Source organism: Aythya marila, assembly GCF_965140915.1.
Source record: "Aythya marila genome assembly, chromosome: 5".
NCBI lineage: Eukaryota > Metazoa > Chordata > Aves > Anseriformes > Anatidae > Aythya > Aythya marila.
This window is the reverse complement of record NC_139046.1, coordinates 39,019,288-39,040,303: the sequence shown is the minus strand read 5'-3', so window position 1 is coordinate 39,040,303 and position 21,016 is coordinate 39,019,288. Positions and strand designations below refer to the sequence as shown.

At 34.7% G+C, this 21,016-nt stretch overlaps 1 protein-coding gene across 14 annotated transcripts in view; it reads left to right on the top strand.

The window, feature by feature from the left end:
- RYR3 (ryanodine receptor 3) overlaps nt 1-21,016 on the top strand; it is a 218,150-nt gene that overhangs the window by 114,260 nt on the left and 82,874 nt on the right. For 9 of the 14 annotated variants that reach the window (XM_082761309.1, XM_082761307.1, XM_082761312.1 and 6 more), the window contains exons 38-45: nt 142-279; nt 6,886-7,159; nt 8,878-8,992; nt 12,563-12,695; nt 13,788-13,891; nt 15,830-15,965; nt 19,728-19,908; nt 20,378-20,483. In XM_082761309.1, the coding sequence (XP_082617435.1) occupies nt 142-279; nt 6,886-7,159; nt 8,878-8,992; nt 12,563-12,695; nt 13,788-13,891; nt 15,830-15,965; nt 19,728-19,908; nt 20,378-20,483 (1,187 nt within the window). The remainder of the gene's footprint in view (nt 1-141; nt 280-6,885; nt 7,160-8,877; nt 8,993-12,562; nt 12,696-13,787; nt 13,892-15,829; nt 15,966-19,727; nt 19,909-20,377; nt 20,484-21,016) is intronic. The other 5 variants (XM_082761305.1, XM_082761317.1, XM_082761306.1 and 2 more) reach the window with 1 other exon arrangement.

Genomic DNA, 21,016 nt, shown 5'->3' with positions numbered 1-21,016 from the left:
TATTTGGCACTTAAAACATTATTTTTTCCTGTGTGAAATTTGCTGGTTAAAAGGTTGTCCTGTAGATATTTTGGGGTAGTTTACATATTGAAGGAGTTCATCTTCAAAGGTTAAGGTTTGTTTCTGATCATTTTTATTAAGGTATTCCACTAGAAGAGGAAGAAGAGGAAGAGGAAGATTCTACCTTGACTGGCAAACTCCGTTCGTTAATATACAAAATCAAAGGTCCACCAAAAGCAGAAAAAGTAGAGCCTAGAGAAGAAGAAGAGAAATCACCTAGTAAGTTTTCTTTCTATGTGCATACTTCTGTGATGCAAGTGTTAGACTGGTTATGTGATTAGCATCAGTTCACTTTCTAATAAAACTAGAGAATGTTCTGAAGAGAGAGACTTAGTACTTACTCAGTAGCAAGATACATGTCACAAAATGTTTTTCCACTTCCTGTTCTTTATAATAGGAAGGGACAACTTACACCATGTAAGGTTTTGGTTTGAGTTCAAAAATGTGGTATAGAATTTATGGCCTTACATGAAGTAAAAGTTATACCCATTTGCTTCTACTGTAGAAATCTATTGTAATTAAGGTAGTGCTGAAATGATTGTTGAAATCATTTGTTGAAATGCAAGATTGAAGTTCTAGAGCATAGGCAGCATAACTTGGAATATTGTGACTTCTTTGCTGAAGACTTGTACTACTCAAAAGGGTGGTATTTCTATATCAGGACAGCAGTAGCTGACCAACAGTTCGTAGCTGGAAAACTTACCTTCTTGCTGTTCCACATCACATTTATGGTAACACAGTGAAGTTACAGTGATAAATCACATCGCCAGAATTTCCTAGTGGTCCAGACAGAAGTTCCATTACCTCAAACTCTTCTGTGGGTTCTTATGCTCTGTATCCATGCTACTCCTCTGCTCTAATGCTTCTTTAAAAACTCAGCATATGGTTTCTGTGCTCTTATTTTTTAGTTCCTTCTCTTTTTATGCTTTTGTATTAGTAAGTAATAGCTGTAGAGTATATCTGTAATGGAAAACAAACTTGTAATACTGTTTTATAACTCCTTCCTGATTTTATCAGTATTATTCTATTTAGAACTTTATGATACTTTTTTTCAAACTTCTTAATACTTTTGTTGTAGGAAACAAACAAACACTACTGAAAACCTTTTTTTCTTATGTATGTTTGCACTTATATTACTACTTTTCAGCGGTATAAATGAAGGGATTTTAAGAACGAAACTAAAACCTATAATTCTGATATCTAAATAAATATTACTGAATAATATTACTGAATAAGAGACAATAATAATAGTATTAGGAATGTTCCAGCAGAGTCAATATTAATGAATGGGTTAAAAGACTAATGGTCATAGATCTACTTCTGTGGCATTAATGTGTATAGTTCTACTAAGGTGAAGAATTTCTTAGTTGGTTAAACAAATTAAGGAATAATGCATGTATGTTACTTAAGTAATTGATAACTCCGTGCAGTCATTTTAGTGATGGAAAGCTGAAAATAGACTATTTCATTTATTACTGGTGTCTCAAAGATACATTGTTTTTAATTAAAGGAAGTGTTAAAATAAGAAAATGTTACAGATACCTTTCTGCTAATGTTTGTTACAAGAGTTAATTCAACCTCTTTCCTGTTTGAGAGCAAAATAGTTTTTGTTTTGTTTTGTTTCAAGTGGCAGATGAATGCCCTACACTTTGAAGTTATCTCAAGTTCTGTATGTTTCACTGGAATATCAATTTGGTGTTGTTATTTCATCTCTGCAATAATTCGTGTTGCATTTTGAAAATATATCATTCTTTTGTCTCTGTTTCCTCTAACAAATTATTTACTGTGAATGGCTCTGTTGCTGGCAGAGAAAAATTAGCAGTAAAAGAAAGTGAGTATATTCCTTCCTACTGCTGCTACGTCTTAGGGTAATGTATGCACAGAAACACTGTGAAACACTTGGAATCAGAGACTTTTTATTCTGAACAGTATTTCTTTATATGCACATACTCATGCCCTATTCCCTAACGCAAGAGCGGTGTTTGTGGTCTAAATAGGCAAGATAGCTCTTAGCTTGCAATTCATCTTAACCGTCTGCCTGAGCATTTTGAGTCTCATTGATCAGCTCATCTGGCTTTTGTTCCCATGCATTGCCCCTGGTGAGTTTGATGTATAGTAAGAATATCTATGTCTTCTTTTGGTTTTGCTGTCATACATTTAGGGGGTTTCAGTGCTTCCCTTAGTAGTAACTACATGTGGTGATTAATGAGGTAAAAAGCCAAATTCGTCCAGGCTTTCCTTTAGAACATATTTTTTCACTGTGCTTGCTCCTTGCCTTTATGAATCAAGATTATTATTTTTTTTGCCATCTCTAAGTTTCTATAATACTTTCCAATGAATATCATGTGCAGAACTGTGCAAGTGACTAGAGGTCGCTCTTCTAACCAACAGTGGTAGAAAGTGCTCGTCTTGTACTTGCAGTTTGTTCAGTTTGGCAATAGGTCTTTGTGCATGCCTGGAACCATTAATTCAATTTCAGACAATTGTTCCATCAAGAGTTGTGTGTCATTAGATAACAAAGCTGTTTTATAACTCAGGATACCTCTTATGTGATCTGCCTGTTCTGTGAAAGTATACGTTCTGTTCTGAAAGCGTATTTTGGTCTGCTATGCTTGACAGTAGGTCGCAAATACATTAAATTTTATAATAATCTTATGTGCTGTGTGAAAAAGCTTTTTATTATCCAGCAGTGTTTTCTCTTTAAGGACCTACTTAAAGTACTTAAGTAGGACCTACTTTGTATCTGCAAAGAGTCATTTCTTCTTCAGGATTCATGCAAATTCAGTTGTTGTGAATCAGAAAGCATTCACTTCTAAAGCCTAGAGATACCCGGTGTTTGGTCTCTGAAACAAGCTAGAACTTGGAGAATGAACAACATATTAGTGTTGATTATGATGACAGGACTTTGTAATTGTTAATATATAATTTAGTTAAGTCATTTCTGTGGAGGACTCATCAAGGTTCCTTCAAAGATCATTAAGGAACTGCATTTTCTTGTTAAAAATGGGGAAACCTTTAACAATTTTTAGCTTGTTATCTATGTCACCATGCCCAGTACTTGGCTTGCTCCTAACTTCTGTCTGCTGCCCTTCATCTCCTTCCCCAAGCCAGAGGCTTGTGGTTTGATAAAAGGAATAGAATGCCTTGCAGAAATGATTAAGGAAGGGTTTTTTATTTAAGATAGTAGGTGATAGTAGGTGCTTTTTAGTTTTCTGCAGGTAGGAATATAGGTCAATAGTGATCTTGTTCATGGGTTTTTGGAAATAGAAACTGTGACTGTCAAGCTCATTTAACCATGGCTCTTCAGGTGCCTCTAGTTTAGGGATGGTATCTGGTATTATAATATTAGTTTTTCATGTAGGACCATATATTCTGAATGTGTATATTTGATTACCAGTCTTAGAACAGAAATCAGGAAGTAGTATTCACTGGCTTGAAAAAATGCCTAAGTTTATTTCCCGTGTTAAAACAATGAGGATCTTAGTGTGGATATATGAGAATGCTTGTGTGAAAAGGTTAAGTCTTTGTTGAATAATATTCACAGCTTGCTCAAGAAAAAAAGGAAGATGCAGTGGTAGATTAAGTTGAAGAGCCATACAGTGTGTCCTTTGAGACTTTGTCCCTTAGAGTGCTGCTTACACTGAAAGCACAGAATATTAACTTACTAGTTGTTACTTAAAATATTCTTCCTACTGGCTGTTAGCTCCATTTTTTGTTGCTTGTTTCTTAAACTTTAGTTAGAGCACATTTGATAACAGTACAGCACATTTATAATTTATTAGTAGTCAAAAAGCATACCAGACTCTTGCTGACTGTCATTGAGAGGATGCTAAAGTCATCACTTCTGATTCTTTCTTTACTATTCTCATGTTTTGATTGAGTTGCAGAAGATCTTTTTCCTGAAGAGCAATGAAGAAAGACCCTCTCAATTTCAGTGTAAGGCAAAAGATGTTAGAAAGGATTAGAAGGAAGAAAACCACTAATCACTGCCACAAACTAATACATCTGATTAGAAAAAAGACTCTAAGACAACTGAAAAAAAGCCTAAAATAAGATACATAGAAGGCATAAGAACAGCATAGGAATAATTAGATTCTTATTTCCTGAGGTTTTTAACTCTAATACCTCTTAAATGATTAATATAAAGTTTTTGTTAAATTTTGCAATTATTTCTGGCTTTCTTCTTCGCATGATTTCAGCTGGAAGTCCTGAGAGCATACTGCTTTTCTTAAACTTTTGGGAAGTGTATGTAAGTGTATGGAGATGTAAGTGTATGTAAGTGTAAGTGTATGTAAGTGTATGTAAGTGTATGTAAGATGTAAGTGTATGTAAGATGTAAGTGTATGGAGATGCAGCTTGGGAATTCTCTAGTTTTAGGTAACAGAAGCTGAAAAGTTCTGTGCCTTTAAGAAGTGTTTGGGTAAATTAATCCTAGGAATGAGCCTTAGAGACCTTGAGCTAGAAGCACTATTCATACACTAGAGTTGTCGGAGTTCAAGAACCATTTGGACAACACTCTCAGACCTGAGTTTTTTTGGTGATCTTTTGGGAACCCAGAAGTTGGATTTGATGATCCTTGTGAGTCCCTTCCAACTTGGATATTCTATGATTCTATGAATATGATTGGTAAGACCAACTGTTAAGATTCAGATCCTATAAATCAATACCTTCTTTCAAACATTGACAAGGACAGGCAGGAACAGAACAATTAGATATGATATTTACTACTTTTATGTTGTTCTGGTCTCCAGTTACCTTCAGCTCAGGAAGCTTCCTGTCTAAAGTAGTTTGTCTTTTTAGATCCCCATTCCATTGTTCTGACAAATATGTGTGTAGTTTCCACAGCGCAAATGTGAACTTTTAGCACCTGCCACATCTTTGGCAGGGAATTTCAGGGTTCTTTCATCCATTATGTGAAGAACTACCTTAATTTTTGGCTTAGATCATGTCTTGTGAAGGGCTTTGTTTGATGGACTCTTCTTGTGTTGGACAAAAAGGTGAGTACTGGACCCGAACTACATGTCAAATTCAAGATGTAACTAAATAATGGATTAACAGAATGGCATGTTGTACTGTGCTTTAACTATTCACTTCTTTATAAATACTGGGGTTTGATTTGATTATTTTTTTTCTTGGGGGGACAGAAAGTGAATTTGAGCTGATATTTTTATGGATCTATTGCCAGAACTCAGGTCTGTTAAGAACTCATTGTACTGTTAATAAATTAAGACTGTTTTCCCACTTGATTTTATTTACAGTGACTTTTTCAGTTATTTTAATTACTGTTTTATTGCCAGCTTCCAGTCTTTGTTAGTTCTGCTTTTTTTTTTCTTTCTTTCTGACATTCAATTAATTGAAAAGTTATTGGAAAGCATTAGTTATTCCAGGGAAGAAGAGTTTAGTGCAAAAATTAGAGAGGAGACTATGCCATAGCACTGAAGGAAAAAGCTGATTGAAGAAGTTATACAACGTTTTCAAAAAGAACTTGTTTAATTTCATTCATAAACAGCCCCTAATAATAGAGCTGTATTAATGAAATAGAGAATCCATCCCCACAGAAAAAGCCTGTTTTTTAAAACAAAATGTAAGAACTAATGGCTGTTTTCTATAAATACATCATTAAGTAAATTGTAAGAGAGAACTGGCAAGTGAAAATATATCCTGATCCATTTGGTCTAAATAATGAGCATTTATTAGAACAATGACTGGGATATTTGTTTAGTTTTTAGGTAAAGTTCTTGAACTCAGGGCTTAGAAAATTTGTTTAAACAGTCATTGAATATGTGACATGTACAACACAGAACTGCTCCAAGCAATATGCATTGTGTACTTCCAAACAATACAATTTTTTAGAGAATGTATTACCAAGTGGTAGTGACTTTTCCAAAATAGATGGGTAACACAGATTAAATTCCCTATTTTAAATCAGTTTGCTTCTCCGGTTCCTTAGTGTGTATGCCACATCACACAGTTTTGAGATGTTCCCAGGTAGGACATCATCCTCTTTGAAGATAATAGAGAATCCTTGTTTGAACAACAAAGTAGCTAAACATTCATTGAATGAACAAATAGCAAAAGCTGCTAAAGTCAACCTGTCTTGTCCCTGAATTGGATATTTGATTATTAAAAGAGAAGGAAACTATCTCATCCTCCTTTCTGGTAGTTTTTTAAGTTTAGAACAGACTTTTTAATCCCCTCTGGCAAAACTAATTAGCAAGCTCAGCCCACATTCGTAAATATTTCTGGTATAGTTGGAATCATACTTGCCAGCTGATAAACTCTCAATAAACTAGATAAACTCTTCAATAAACTGAAAACTTAAAGATTAATTTCCGTATTCCAAACTTAAATTTATATTCATCAAAAATATGTTGTTTCTTTGACATTTTAAAATTACATTAAAGTCATTCCTGATGAAAAGGTTTTTGCATTAGAAAAAGCTCTTCAATTACTTCTATTTTATAAATTTTAATGTAGAAATGAAGGGCAAATTAAAACGTTAAATTTAGTATTTCACTCACAAGGATAATTCTCAGGGTCCTACTGAGCCAAGAAGTTTTCATTGCTAACAATGCTGAATTGAATTTACTTGAACAATAAGTAGAAATTTATTGTTTTCCATCTCTCAGGAACATCACACTTACCTTGAAAGATCCAAGAATTATTTTTCCAGTTGAAAATTACGTTCTGTCTGCTAATGTTCTTTTGCTTTCTTACAACTGTTTTCTTTTGCCTTGTTGTCTGCTATTTTACTGTAATACATGTTTTTGACTTTTTTTTGTGGTTGTAAAGTCTAGTAACATTTTCTGTATTTTATTCTTTTAGCTACACTGAAGGAACTCATATCCCAGACTATGGTACGCTGGTCTCAGGAAGATCAGATTCAAGATCCAGAATTAGTTCGGATTATGTATACCCTCCTTCGTAGGCAATATGACAGCATTGGTGAGCTACTTCAAGCTCTGAGGAAAGCATACACCATTAGTGCTGCCTCTGTGAAGGATACAATTAATCTGCTTGCTGCACTGGGCCAGATTCGCTCACTTCTCAGTGTCAGAATGGGAAAAGAGGAGGAATTGCTAATGATTAATGGATTAGGGTATGGAATTAACATCATTTTATTTTTGAGTAATTCTTTCTGTTATATTAGTAAATCCTTCTACTTAAGATCCTAAATGAAAATTAGTACAGTACTGAAATGCAGATGTGTATTAAATATTTCAATTTTTGGTGGAAATTTCCAGTATGGCTCCAACTGATCTCTCTATGAGTATTATGTGTCTTTTTTTTTTTTTTTTTTTTTTTTCTTCCTTTTTTCTTCAAGGTGTATTTTTACCTAAAAAAACAGTATTATTTTTACAACACTGAAGCCTAATGAGTATTTTTCAGATGTTTTGCTGAAGCTTTGTAAATATACATGTTTTAGCATAGATGATTTACATCTGTATTGCTGTCAATACCACACCCTTCCCAAATTTAAAGCTGACATTAATGTTGCATGCATATGTGAATAGACTTGCTGCTGTCTTTCGAAGTGACAAGTTTGTATGAGTAGCTAGGTAGAACCAGCAAAGCGTTGTCGTGATCTGAAAGATTTCAAGCTGGTTAGTATTTATTATGTGATATCAATGATAACTTAAAGTATTTGTACAAGACTGCTTATATTATTCTTTATAATGTTAGAATTATAAGACATTGACTTTGTGTAATCCCTGTTGATACCAGATTATGTTATGAGATTACCTTTGTTAAATGCCAGTAGTTTTGTACATGCCTGAATGTTTTATTACTCCTTGTGAGTAATTGTAATTGCAGGATTAGGCCAATTAATTTTGGAAGTAAAAAATAATAATAATAATAATAATTTTAAATGATATATTTAAAAGAGAAAAAGTACTTAGTTGTAAGATTACCTATGTTTGTTTTGTGACCCAGTACAATTTGTCCTTCATCAAGAACATTGAACAGTTTCTTTCCTTTACAGTGGTTGTAAGGAACCTTGCTACTTTGCTGTAAAAATCACAAACAAGAGTCTCTTCAGCAAGTTGAGCAATTTGTAAAAACAGTTTATTAATTAGTATGGGACAGTGTTGAATAATTTGTTCTCAATGCTGAGTTAGTGAAATTGGTGAGAATTCTAGGAGGGATAAAGGGTAAATTTTAGAAATTTTAGAAATCCTTGTATCCCCTAAGAAAACACATAAACTGTGTTCTGGATTGTGAAACCAATATAGAGGTTCCAGAATATGTTGAAAGGTGGGCAGAGTGAAAATTATAAAATATTCCTGTTATTTAAGAGAACATTATGCCATGTTAAATACTCTTCTAGATAGTTCTAATTTTTGGAAATATCAATGAAAAACATTTAATATCCTTTAAAATTAAGTCGCTTTAGTATCTTCTACTTTATGAACTGATAAAATTAATTGTGGTGTTTCTGCAGAGATGAAATTAGATTTAGATTTATTGATCCCCATTCTCTACTTACAAAGTAATTGAATATATTCTTTTACACTTAGATCTTAACAAGGTATGTTTTTTTTCTTTAAAGAGAACAGATGGTAAGAGCAATTTAAAAATGAAGAAAAATGTCATTTTGAAATAATTGAAGTGTTTAGGTTCTTGTTACATAGAATTCATGACAATTAGAGGAATGACAGCATGTTTAAATGTGAAGCATTTATTTGTCAGATGTTTTTGTGTTACACTGAAATCTGAGAATTTAAAATCATATTGTGACAATGAATGCATATGTCTGAAATCTCTAATAGATGAAAATAGTATTTCTTGAAAATGTTGCCTTTTCTCCCACTTCAGGGATATAATGAACAACAAGGTGTTTTATCAGCATCCTAACTTAATGAGAGTCTTGGGCATGCATGAGACAGTTATGGATGTGATGGTGAATGTGCTTGGAGGAGATAAGTCTCAGGTAATTTCACTGTAATTTTATTACAGTGAATTTTATTAGTTTTGCATCTTGTACCTTTGGGAAAGTGTAAAAAATATGTTAGAGAAAGCTAAGATAAATAGATAAATCTCCTTATATGTAAGATTTTGCTTGTACAGTTCAAAATATTGATTAATGTTAAAAATTGAACAGTTCTTACAGTAGTAGAGGGACTGTCATTCTAGGACTTAATTTTTAAAAAGTGAGAGAGAGGTAATAGGTATTTTGTCTTTGAATTGTTCCTTAAAAGTTTGTGGTTTTTTTTAAGTTTTAAATTAAGTATATATGTTATGTGCGTATATGAGAGGCTTAGCTCTGCTACGAAAATAGTCCTCTTCATCTTAGATAAAGAGTTGTTAACAATAAACTGTATAATAAATTAACTTAGAGCAACTTTATTTTGAATGCTTAAATTCAAATACTTGAGCTGTAATTTTCCTGCAAAATCGTGTTTTGTCTTTTCTTAGTGTTATGTTTGAATACCTGTATGTTATTTTAAAGGTAGAATGGCATAAATATTTTGAGAAGCATAACTGAACATTCCTCCAGCTACCCAAGGAAAGTTAGAAATGAATTGGGCTTATCTTCTCCTTCCTTATGCCTGATGTTTTAATGCTAATGCCACCCTCCCCAAAACAGGGGTCTCCTCTTCTCCAAATACTGCTTACCTTTTTTTTTTTTCTTTTTTTTTTTTTTGTACGGCCAGGCATACAATTATTTATAACCTGATAAATACTTGTGTGTAGGTGTCACAACCTTCTGTTTTCGCTACAGTTTGTACATAAATTCCGAAGTGATAAAACCAACCAACCAAACAAACAACCAAAAAATAAACCACTGTTCCTTCTGTTTCTACTAAAGAATGTTATCACAGAGAATTTTTATAATACAAAAATACATCATAGAAGTTACCATGATACTTTTCATGAGGAATGTAGACCTAGAAAATTAGTTGTTAACCTGGTATCATTTAATGAGTCTGGCCACCCAAAATATCCTATTTTATATCCCTATCTCTATAAACTGTTTGGGGAATCCAAAACTTCACTTATTGAACTGGGCTTGGCACAGGAGTAGAAATCATATCAAGAAATATGAATATGAAATAGGGTGTGTTTAGAATTTCATCTATTCCAGTCTCACGGTGCCTCATTTTCTCCTTAAGAGTGGAAACTTGTAGATACCCACCATTCAGAACCCTTTTTTTTTTTTTTTTAATGGAAATGGAGGGTTATAGTCATATTATGGAATAACACAGCAAGGCTTATTAATGGAGTTTTGCACACCATTAACACAGATTTTAGATATTGCGATGGGGAGATTTCACAGAGCAAACCATTGGACAAGGAACTGTACAGGCAGAGAAGTGTTGTTTCTGAGTTCCAAATGTGAAATATCTTCCATACGACCCTCGCAGGGAGAACGCTGCTTTTTAAAATGATTGCCATATGCTGTCTGTTGATCTCCTGCTGGCATGCTTATCTTCTAAGCGTGTATAGAAGTCTCACTTGAAAGGTTGTTCACTTAGGAACAGGTAGTCATTAAACTGGAATAGGTACATGCCTCTGTATGCTGGGGATCTTTTACTGTCCCAGGTAAGGTGTCCTTAAGAAGAAAGGAGTAGGGCCAGAAACAGTGTGCATGCCTTGGTCAGTTCTGGTTTTATATACTCAATTGAAATTCTGCAGGCTTTTGTCCAATGACTTGCTTATGTACAGTTAAGGAATAGTGGTGGCATCAGACATTAAGACATTGCTCTTTGTGCTCTCAGTTGAGTTTCTCACAACTCTGTTGTTAATTATCTTTCAAAGAGCAATGCCCTTTTTGACTCTCAAAATGAAAACATTTTACTTCAAAATTACTTCTTACTGATTTGGAAATTTTCAAATTCCATTTTTGTATCAATACCTGTTAATAATAAAGAATTTCTAAAATGACAATTTTTTGACATTGTGGCTCTTACTGTAATTTTGTAAACAAGGTTATGTCACACATTCTGCTTAGTTTAAAACCCCTTTAAATTATGGGAGTGGAAGCTTTGCTGAATGTTTTCAGGAATGAACGAATGTTTTTCATTCATTTTCTTCTGTCATACATTTAAAAACAGAAATCATGTCTATTGCTTCTTTTACATAGTAGCACCTTCATGACTAAAATTTAAAAGTTAGCTGCACAAAAAACAAAACAAAACAAAAAAAAACTGTATCAAACTATGGTTAATCAACTCAAGTCTATGGAAGTTAGGAAATGCACCTGATGTCTTGAATAGATAATACATTATCATATAACTTTTAATTAATATAATCATTTTTTCCCCACAAAACTGTTGTCTCAGTTGAAAAGGCTGCATTAGAATGAATTAGAGTTGTTCTGTAAAGGAGGCAATATTTATTATACTTTGTAAAAGTAATATAAGTAATATTATTTGTAGTTACAAGGTATTAAGTGAAGGAGGTAGGATGTCAGAGGAAGAAAAAACATGGTATTTTGATTAAAGTGCTTGAATATCACATTGAATCTCACAGAATATAGAATTTTATAGAATTTTATAGAATCTTATAGAATATTACATTCTAGAATTTTATATTTTATATTACATTCTAGAATTTTATAGAATATTACAGAGTGTGTGTGTGTATATATGTATATATAATACATTTCTATTTTTGCCTGATGAGTGCTGGTCAGATTATTTCAAAAAGAATTCTCCTGGGTGGTCATTAATTTTCTGCCTAATTTTCTGTGCATCCTTAGGATGCAGATTTGCAATGGTGCTTGACACTTTAAGTGCCATATAATGGTAAATGTAATACATCTGGAAGGATAACCTTAAAAGAAACATCAAAAGTCTCTCCCAAGATTTTTGATCTTGTTCTTTCATCTCCTTTCAGTAAAATGTGATACTGGCATAAGTTTTTCATGTCAGAAGATGTTATGACTAATTGCAGTTTGTGAAATGTTCATATGGGTATGCTACAGATTAAATTATTTTATTTTCAGAAGAGAAATCCTTTGCGTGTAATGCACAGCAAGGAAAATGTCTTTAAAAAAAATTGCACAGCAAAAATAAAATATTAATGTATGTTATTAGGCGTATGCATTGAGAAATGTAGAAGTCTTGTAGAAACCTTTTTTAAAAGACCGTGTATTCTCATTGTAATGAATATGTTTGGATAAACTAAGGTTCTTATTCTGCTGTGACCTAATATTTTTTGGTTGAGCTTGTTACCATAATGTTGTTTATGTATAACCACATTTGCAAGTCTGCAGATTGCTTTGTTTGAGAGTTGAGAAATAGCTCTCAGTTTTTCTTCATTATGTCCCCTAGAGTCCCCTGTAAAATGATTTTTCAACATTCTAAACCCAATGGCCTAATGAACGCAAAAGTTAAAAAGAAATGCAGGTCCTTTCTTAAATTAGAACAAGAGCAACCATCAACTGCTTGTCACCTTGGTAACTTCACTATACTTTCCTTATTAGGGATGCAGGAAGAAGAACTGGAACAGATTGGTAATTAACATATTTCACTGGTTTGTCAACTTTCTTCTTCAGCAGATCGCTTTTCCTAAGATGGTGGCAAGCTGTTGTCGATTCCTGTGCTACTTCTGTCGAATTAGTCGTCAAAACCAAAAAGCCATGTTTGAGCATCTTAGTTACTTACTGGAAAACAGCAGCGTTGGGCTGGGTATGTCATATAGCTGTAACAGTTAAAACCAAGACAAAGAAGGGAATGTGCTAGTCTGCCATCTAATTTGTATAGCAAGTTGAACTGTGTGCTGAAGCCTCTCTTACATTTTCACATTTTTCTTTCATCTTTATATGTCTGTTAATTATATTTGAAACAGAGTAGTTTAATATGTTTTTTAAAATATCTTGAAAGATTTAGGATGAAATCCATGCTGTTTGACATTTTTTTCCATCCAATATAATTGCAATTGGAAATCTAATATTAATTTAACCCTCTGGCAAGGGTCAGTTTCATCTGGGCATCCATACAAGTTACTTTTTATTTTTTGTTGTTGTTTCCCTTCCCTCTAAATCTTGGTCCACTGATGTGAATTTCATATTTTTCCTTTGGAATAGGTGTTTGATTTTAAAATGTGGATGTGCTAGATTTTGTAGCTCAAGAAAATTTCTCTTGGCTAGGTAGATGGCCTTTAACAATAAGGTATATCAAGACAAGATAGCTTGTGATTTCACAGTGTTTTAGCTATTTTTAGTTATTTTTATATTTATTTTTAGTTATATATATTTATTTTATTTTTAGTTATTTTTTTGTTTTTAGCTATAGCATGATTGCTATTTCCATCCCTACATTTGCCCATATAAAACACAGAAAATGGAATAAGAATGAAAGAATGAAAACAGGCAATGCTGAAGTTTGAAAATTTATATTTTAGCTGAATATAGGCATATTATAAGTCTTGAATTGGTATGGTTGTACAATTTCTTAGAGTTATATAGCTGGAATGTTGCTCTGCTAGATAAATAGTTGTATATATTTTTTTCTAGTTCTCTATGTTGTTAATACTGATTTCTTTATCTGCATTTAAAAGAAGCATAGTTCTTCATGTTTGTGGATATGGATGCCAAGACAGAAAAGAATTTCAGTATTTATTTTAACATTATTTGAAAGTTAACCATGTTCTTGATTGAAGAACAGCCTTACAACATACTGTTAATATGTTTAGATTCTATTGTGATTGCTGCCATCTGCTGCATGACTGTGATTACTGCAAACTGAATTTAATTTTTGTACATTAACATTCTTCTGCAGCATTTCCTTCAATGAGAGGTTCAACACCACTAGATGTTGCAGCAGCCTCCGTAATGGACAACAATGAGCTTGCACTAGCACTGGAAGAGCCAGATCTGGATAAAGTAAGTGATCACTCTAACCTACTTATTCAACAGTGTACTTGTAGTAGAAGGGAAAAGGGCAAGTCTGATCACAGTAATTTTTGAATATGATCTTTTAAGAAATAGTTGCTCTAGGAATGTGCTGTCTTAGGATGAGGTTTACTGAGCAGTATTTTCCTTGCTTTGGCTCTGTACCCTGCTTTGGCTTTATACTTGGTGGGAATCACAACAAGAGAGAACAAGAAGGTGTTTTTCTGTCTTCTGTATCCTTTCACTATTATTATCAGCTAGAAAGAATAACAATAAAAAAGGCATGAAACAGGAGAAAGACATGTCAGGAAACATTGTCTGGGGAAGAGCAAATTCAGGTGAAGTAAGAGGAGAAGGTGAAGTCTTATGGCTTAAATAAATCAGAGATTGATGGGGAAAACAGAAGTAAAATAGTAGGTTAGATACATGAAGAAAGGAAGTTGGAATAGGATATTTGGTTTAGCTGCAGCAGTAAATTGAATCCAGGATCTAGATTTATTCCTAACCGTTCACAGTGGTTAGGAATAAAGGGAAATTTAAGGAGAAGAGGGATGAAGTAGGAATAGCGGGTAAAAAGATACAAAAAATGGCATAAAGTTCTCTGTATACCTGGGAAGGAGAACAAAACAGTAGATGGAAGGTGGATACAAAGTCAGAAGAAAAGGAATGCAGGGAAGGGAAGGGATATGTTCTAACACAGCAGTGAGAAACAGAAGCCAGAAGGCAGAGTTTAATATGATAGTTTGGCAGAGGTAAAGCCTTTGTGGAGTATGGGGGTAGATGAGGGTAGAAGTGGGTGAAGAATGGTTGTGGTGGTGTTTGTATTCAGCATATACATTGGGAAAGGCAAAGGTTAGAAAATGGAAATAAATGGACATATGATGGGGATAGTTCAGAGAAGATCGGGACAGGAATATGAATAGAAAGGGTGTGAGAGCACAGGAATATGCTAATTTGATAAAGATAACATTGAGAACAATTCCCAGTTTTTTTATCATTTGCAAACTTGCTAAAGGTGCCCTCCATTCTGTTGTTAATGAAATATTAACAGTATTGACCCCAGGATACACCGTTAGTGACTGGAGCACCAGCATTGACTGTCATATTTTCAAGGAAAGTAATATTAGGCAAGTCAGTGAATTACCTATTTCAAAACCTATTTGAGGACTAAAATCATGCTCAAATGTTATCTTTATGTATTTTAAATAAAAACAAAGATCTCATCTGTGCAGTTACCTGACAATTTCCTTTTAAATGGTTGAGAAAGTGTTTCATTCATGTTTCAGAAATTCAGCTTACTATAATTAATGACATTTGTAATTTCTCAGTGATTTGTCATGCTTAAAGATATTCTTCTTGATAAGAAATGCTATATTGGGTATTTGTGTATTACCAAAAATTTTAATCTTTATGGTTCTCCAGACACTTAACTGTTCACTGATATTGAGCAATCTCCTGAAAATTTTAATTATTTGCATATGTATTAGAATTGGATTTACAGTAGGTAAGCTTCCGATGCAACATTTACTTTGCTGTTGTAGCAAATTATTCATACATAGCTATTTATGTGATTTTGAAGTTGTTAGTATTTTTAACTGTTGTTTAAAAAGTGTAAAAAAGATCTGAATATTTAATTCCTTAGTATTTTATTTTACTTTTTACTTTCCAGATTAAACCTTTTTCATGTTGTTCTGTTGCTGTGTCATGATATAGTTTGGTAGTTTCAGAAATAAAGAGTGTTTGGCTTTTTTGTCATTATCAAAAGCAAGAACTAGAAACTGACTGATGCAATATTGAGCTATGTTGGTAGTTTCTCAGATGAAACACCGCATATTAAAACCATGTTATTTAAAAAAAAATCATGCATCGGCAGTATTTTTAGAAATTTATTTCCACATACATGAATAAATAATTGCTTTTATATTGTAGGTTGTTACTTATTTGGCTGGTTGTGGCCTGCAGAGTTGTCCAGTATTGCTAGCTAAAGGATATCCAGACATTGGATGGAATCCAATAGAGGGTGAACGTTACCTGTCATTCTTAAGATTTGCAGTTTTTGTTAACAGTAAGTATAATTTCTTGGCATTCTATAAAAAGGGTTTCTTAAAATTACTTTCCTGTACATAAGAATGTGTTAATGGATGAAGAGAGGATAACGCATACCATTCTCATTGCAAACAACAGGTAATTATTATATGCTGTTTATTAATTTTTTTTTTTTTTGAATCTTCAAAGTTATAGTTACTTTTTCGTTATTCCTTTTGCAATTTTTATTATTGATTTGAGTATCTTATTAAGGTAGCAAATGAAGTTAGGAATTCTATCAATAAGTAAACTGTGTATAGAGTAAATTGCAGTATTTTAGGTCAGACCATGATATATCTGAAAACATAACCAGTTGGCTCTGATTTTAGAACTTTCTTGGCCACTAAGCCACCGGGAGAATTAGAGGTTTTTAATTAAGCTATTTTGCATTTTTATTTGCATTTTTTTAATTAAGCTATTTTGCATATATAAGGCAATTTTCCAATAGAGCACTGGCTTATGTAGTTTTCTGAGGTATCAGGTTCTAAAGCATCTAGTAAAAAACAAAATCTGTGCAAAGTCAGGAGTTGTGTTTGTTCAAGATCATACCTGTGAAAATACAAAACTGAAATATTTGAAGTGCTTAGCTGCTCCTTCCAAAACCTCCCCATCCCAGTTATCTCATCTATTGTTACCTTCCTTTGACTCTGACTTCATAGAATCATAGAATGGCCTGGGTTGAAAAGTACCTTAAAGATCATCTAGTTTCAACCCCCCTGCTCTGGGCAAGGTTGCCAACCACTAGAGCAGGCTGCCCAGAGCCACATCCAGCCTGGCCTTGAATGCCTCCATGGATGGGGCATCCACACCTCTTTGGGCAACCTGTTCAGTGCCTCACCACCCTCTGAATGAAAAACTTTCTCCTAATATCTACCTAATATCTACCTAAATCTCCCCTGCATTAGTTTAAAACCATTCCCTCTTGTCCTATCACTACCAACACATGTAAACAGGCATTCCCCCTCCTGTTTATACACTCCCTTTAAGTACTGGAAGGCTGCAATGAGGTCTCCCCGGAGCCTTCTCTTCTCCAAGCTAAACAAGCCCAGTTCCCTCAACCTTTCTTCATAGCAGGGGTACTCAGCCCTCTGATCACCATAGTGGCCCTCCTCTGGACCCGTTTGAAGAGCTCCACATCCTTCTTGTGCTGGTGGCCCCAGGCCTACATGCAGTATTCCAGGTGGAGTCTTACAAGAGCAGAGCAGAGGGGGACAATCACCTCCCTCTCCCTGCTGGCCACCCTTATTTTAATGCAACCCAGGACATAGCTGGCTTTCCGGGCTGCAAGCATGGACTGCTGGCTCACATCCAGCTTCTCTTCCATCAGGACCCCCAAGTCCTTCTCTGCAGGGCCGCTCTCAAGTTCTTATTCTCCCAGTCTATATAAATACCTGGGATTGCCTCAGCCCAAGTGCAACACCTTGCACTTGGCCTTGTTGAACCTCATTAGGTTCTCATTGGCCCACTTCTCCAGTCTGTCCAGGTCCCTCTGGGTGGTGCCCCTTCTCTCTATTGTATCGACTGTACTGCTCATCTTGGTGTCATCTGCAAACTTGCTGAGGATTCTGTCATCTATGTCGTTGATAAAGATGTTGAAGAGCACCAGACCCAAGACCGACCCCTAAGGGACACCACTTGTGATTGGCCTCCACCCAAACATAGAACCATTGACCGTAACCCTTTGGCTGCAACCAGCCAACCAACTCTTTATCCACCTAACAGTCCATACCTCTCTTCAAATCCATACCTCTCCAATTTAGAGAGAAGAATGTGGTCAGGGACCATATCAAAGGCTTTGACTTCCTGATGGCCCTGTTATTCATTGCTAAAAAACGCAGTTTCTAATCCCATTTTTTAGTGTGTGTTTAGGATACAAAATTCAATTCAGTATAAACTGGATACTAAAGTTTATGTGCTGGGATATTATTGTAGCTTGTAAGTAAAATACTGATACTGATGATCTGTGGGATAAAGCTACTGACATCCCAAGTTCAGTGACTGAACTCTTTCCTTTCCTGTGTTTTCTTCCTATATGTCCCATTAATCTCATCTCATCCCACAGATTATTTTTATAAGGTGCGCACTGTGAATTTTCTAAATGTTTGCATTCAACCATGAGCTGAGCATATTTTTTTTCACTGGGTCACAACCTATGTGCCTTTCCTGAATTTATATAACAGATAACCTACTTTCTTCCCTTTTGAACTATACATACGTTTTTCCACACAAAGCTTATTTTAATGTGTTTTTTGCGTATAGAGAAGATGAAGTATTCAATTTCAGGCTTTAAACAACAAGAAGAGTATTTAACCAACATGTAAGGATGCAGTAGAATGGAGATTTTACCCCTAGATAGATTTAATCTAAAATATGAGTTATTCTTTAGTTATACTGAGAAGATTCAACTCTAAAATGAGTGTTCCACTGATGAAGTACCAAGGCCAGAATGTTAAGCAACATTTTTTTGTTTTAGCTGGCCCACTTAAAATCAAATAATTCTTGTCCTGTGCTAGGTCTGGCTGGAATGGATTTAACTTTCTTCATAGGAGTCCGTAAAGTGCTGAAACACTGTTGATAAATTACACATGTTCTGGCTATTGCTGAACAGTATTTGCACAGTGTGACGGCTTTCTCGATTTTTTCCCACTCTGTCCCCTTCCTTGCCCCCAGCAAGTACGTTCAGGCTGGGCTAGAAGTTAGCAGTGGACACATAGCCATGAGAGCTGACACTAACAGATATTCCATATCATATGACATTGTGCTCAGCAATAAAAGCTCAGGGAAAGGATTAGGACAAGGGAGATGTTCATGGTCATTGTGTTTGTCTTTCCATACAACCATTACGTGTTCTGGGGCCCTGCTTTCCAGGAACTGGCTAAATATTTTATGCCACGCTTCACTGCCTATGTGAAGTGGTGAATAAATTCATCTTTTTGCTTTGCTTGCATGCACAGCTTTTGCTTTTCTGCTAAACTGTTGTTATCTCAACCCATGAGTTGTCTCACCTTCCTTCTGGCTTCTCCCTCTCCTGCAGGGGATGGGAGTGAACAAGAGGTTGGGTGGTTGTTGGCTGGGGTCAACACCCCCCCACACCTTCCCTTCACCTGTCCAATTGCTGGATTATTGCCTGCAGTCACCCTTTATACAAGAAGCTAAAGTGAATTTTATTCAATGTGTGTGGTATCATGAACTTCAGTAAGAAGTACATTTCTCTGTCTGTGTGTCAGGAGCGCTGCTTACAAGATATTTCCTAAAGCCATGAATGAATTTATTCAAAATATACCTGTCTGTAAATGGAGTCCATCAAAAACTGTCTCATCATCATTTGTACAGGTTGCCCAGGAATAGAAAACTGCCACTTTCAGTGGCATTCTCACTTGTCGGTATTATATGTTTGGGTTACTTTCTAGTCCATTTTGTGCAAAAGAACCTATCACAATATTTAACTCTAGGAGGAAGTAGTCTTTGGCAGAAAAAGTAAATTAACCTTCTGAAGTGAAACTTCTAGACTGAGTGTAGTAAAACTTTGGCAAGGCATGTCTATAGTGTCACTTTTAAACCTAGGTATCCTTTGGTAAAGCACTTCTCATGCTGCCAAAATGATAGATTTTTGCTTTTAGAAATAAGATTGAAGATTTATTTTATATTTTGTAAAATTCAGAGGAAAATAGTCTCCTTCTGACTAAAGGATACCTTTCAGGAGAAAATATGTATTATGCTACGACTTTATTTTGGTCTTCAGGTGAAAGTGTTGAAGAAAATGCAAGTGTTGTTGTCAAGCTCCTTATTCGACGACCAGAGTGCTTTGGACCAGACCTTAGAGGAGAAGGAGGAAATGGTTTACTGGCAGCTATGCAAGAAGCTATCAGAATCTCAGAGAATCCTTCTCGTGACCTTCCCTCACAAGGATATAAGAGAGAAGGGTAAGTAAACGTGAATGCATGTTTGGAAAATGATGATTTAATAGCTGGTTTAATCTCACCAGAGCTATATAGATAATAGACCCTATTGGGTAAGTCATTATACAAACCCAGAACATTAGAGATTCACACCCTCAAACAGTTGTCATGTGGAATTTGTGAAATACGATAATGTAGAATAAGAGTTATGGAAGAGAAGAAGCCTGAAGGACAAAGCAAATAAGAAGTCTGTTACAGAATGAAGCTAAGATAATGGTAAAGTGAAAGAGGAAGACAGAAGGGTGATATGAAGTAGTTATTACTGTTCAATTGTTTCCTAACTCTAAGGATTAAAAAAAAAAAAATGTAGTCTGTAGCTAGAGGAAATGGTTGTATCTGATTTATAGTCTCTGGATCATGGATCTAGCTCCAGAGAGGAGCTATAAACTTGGATTAGCAAAAATAATCACTGGTATTACTGATTGTCTTTTAGTGATGAGGAGGAGGAAGAGGAGGAGATTGTGCACATGGGCAATGCAATCATGTCATTTTACTCAGCTCTCATAGATTTACTTGGACGCTGTGCACCAGAAATGCATGTAAGTTCATTCTGTCACTTGTTCAGAAAATGTGGGAGATTTGTAAACAGAACTGTATGTGTCTAACTAAAATAGTCTCTATTCAAAGGCTTTCTACTATCAGGAGGTATGCTTTATTACATTTTTCACTGTATCTATACAGTTGTGTTCCCTGCCAACTGTTCATAAAGATTCACTGACTTTTGATTCCTAGTGTTCTGTTATTTATGTAAGATTTGGGATTTTTGTATGATTAAAGCCAAAATGAACTACTAGTGGTACACATTTACACTGCCAATAAAATTTCTGAAGCTGGCCCTTTACTGTCCTCTAGAAAGCCACAAAAGTAATTTTCATAACAGTGTGATGCAGAGCTTCATTCTTGTGTACTGTTGAAATATGGTATTAACACTACATGAATACATAGAAAAATAAGTGAAATAACACTTTTGAATGTGTAATGCCTGTAAAATAGCCACATATAAAACTTGGTGTTAAAGTGACTTTTACTTGCCACTATTTAAAATGCTTTAGTAGCACACATCCAGATCAAA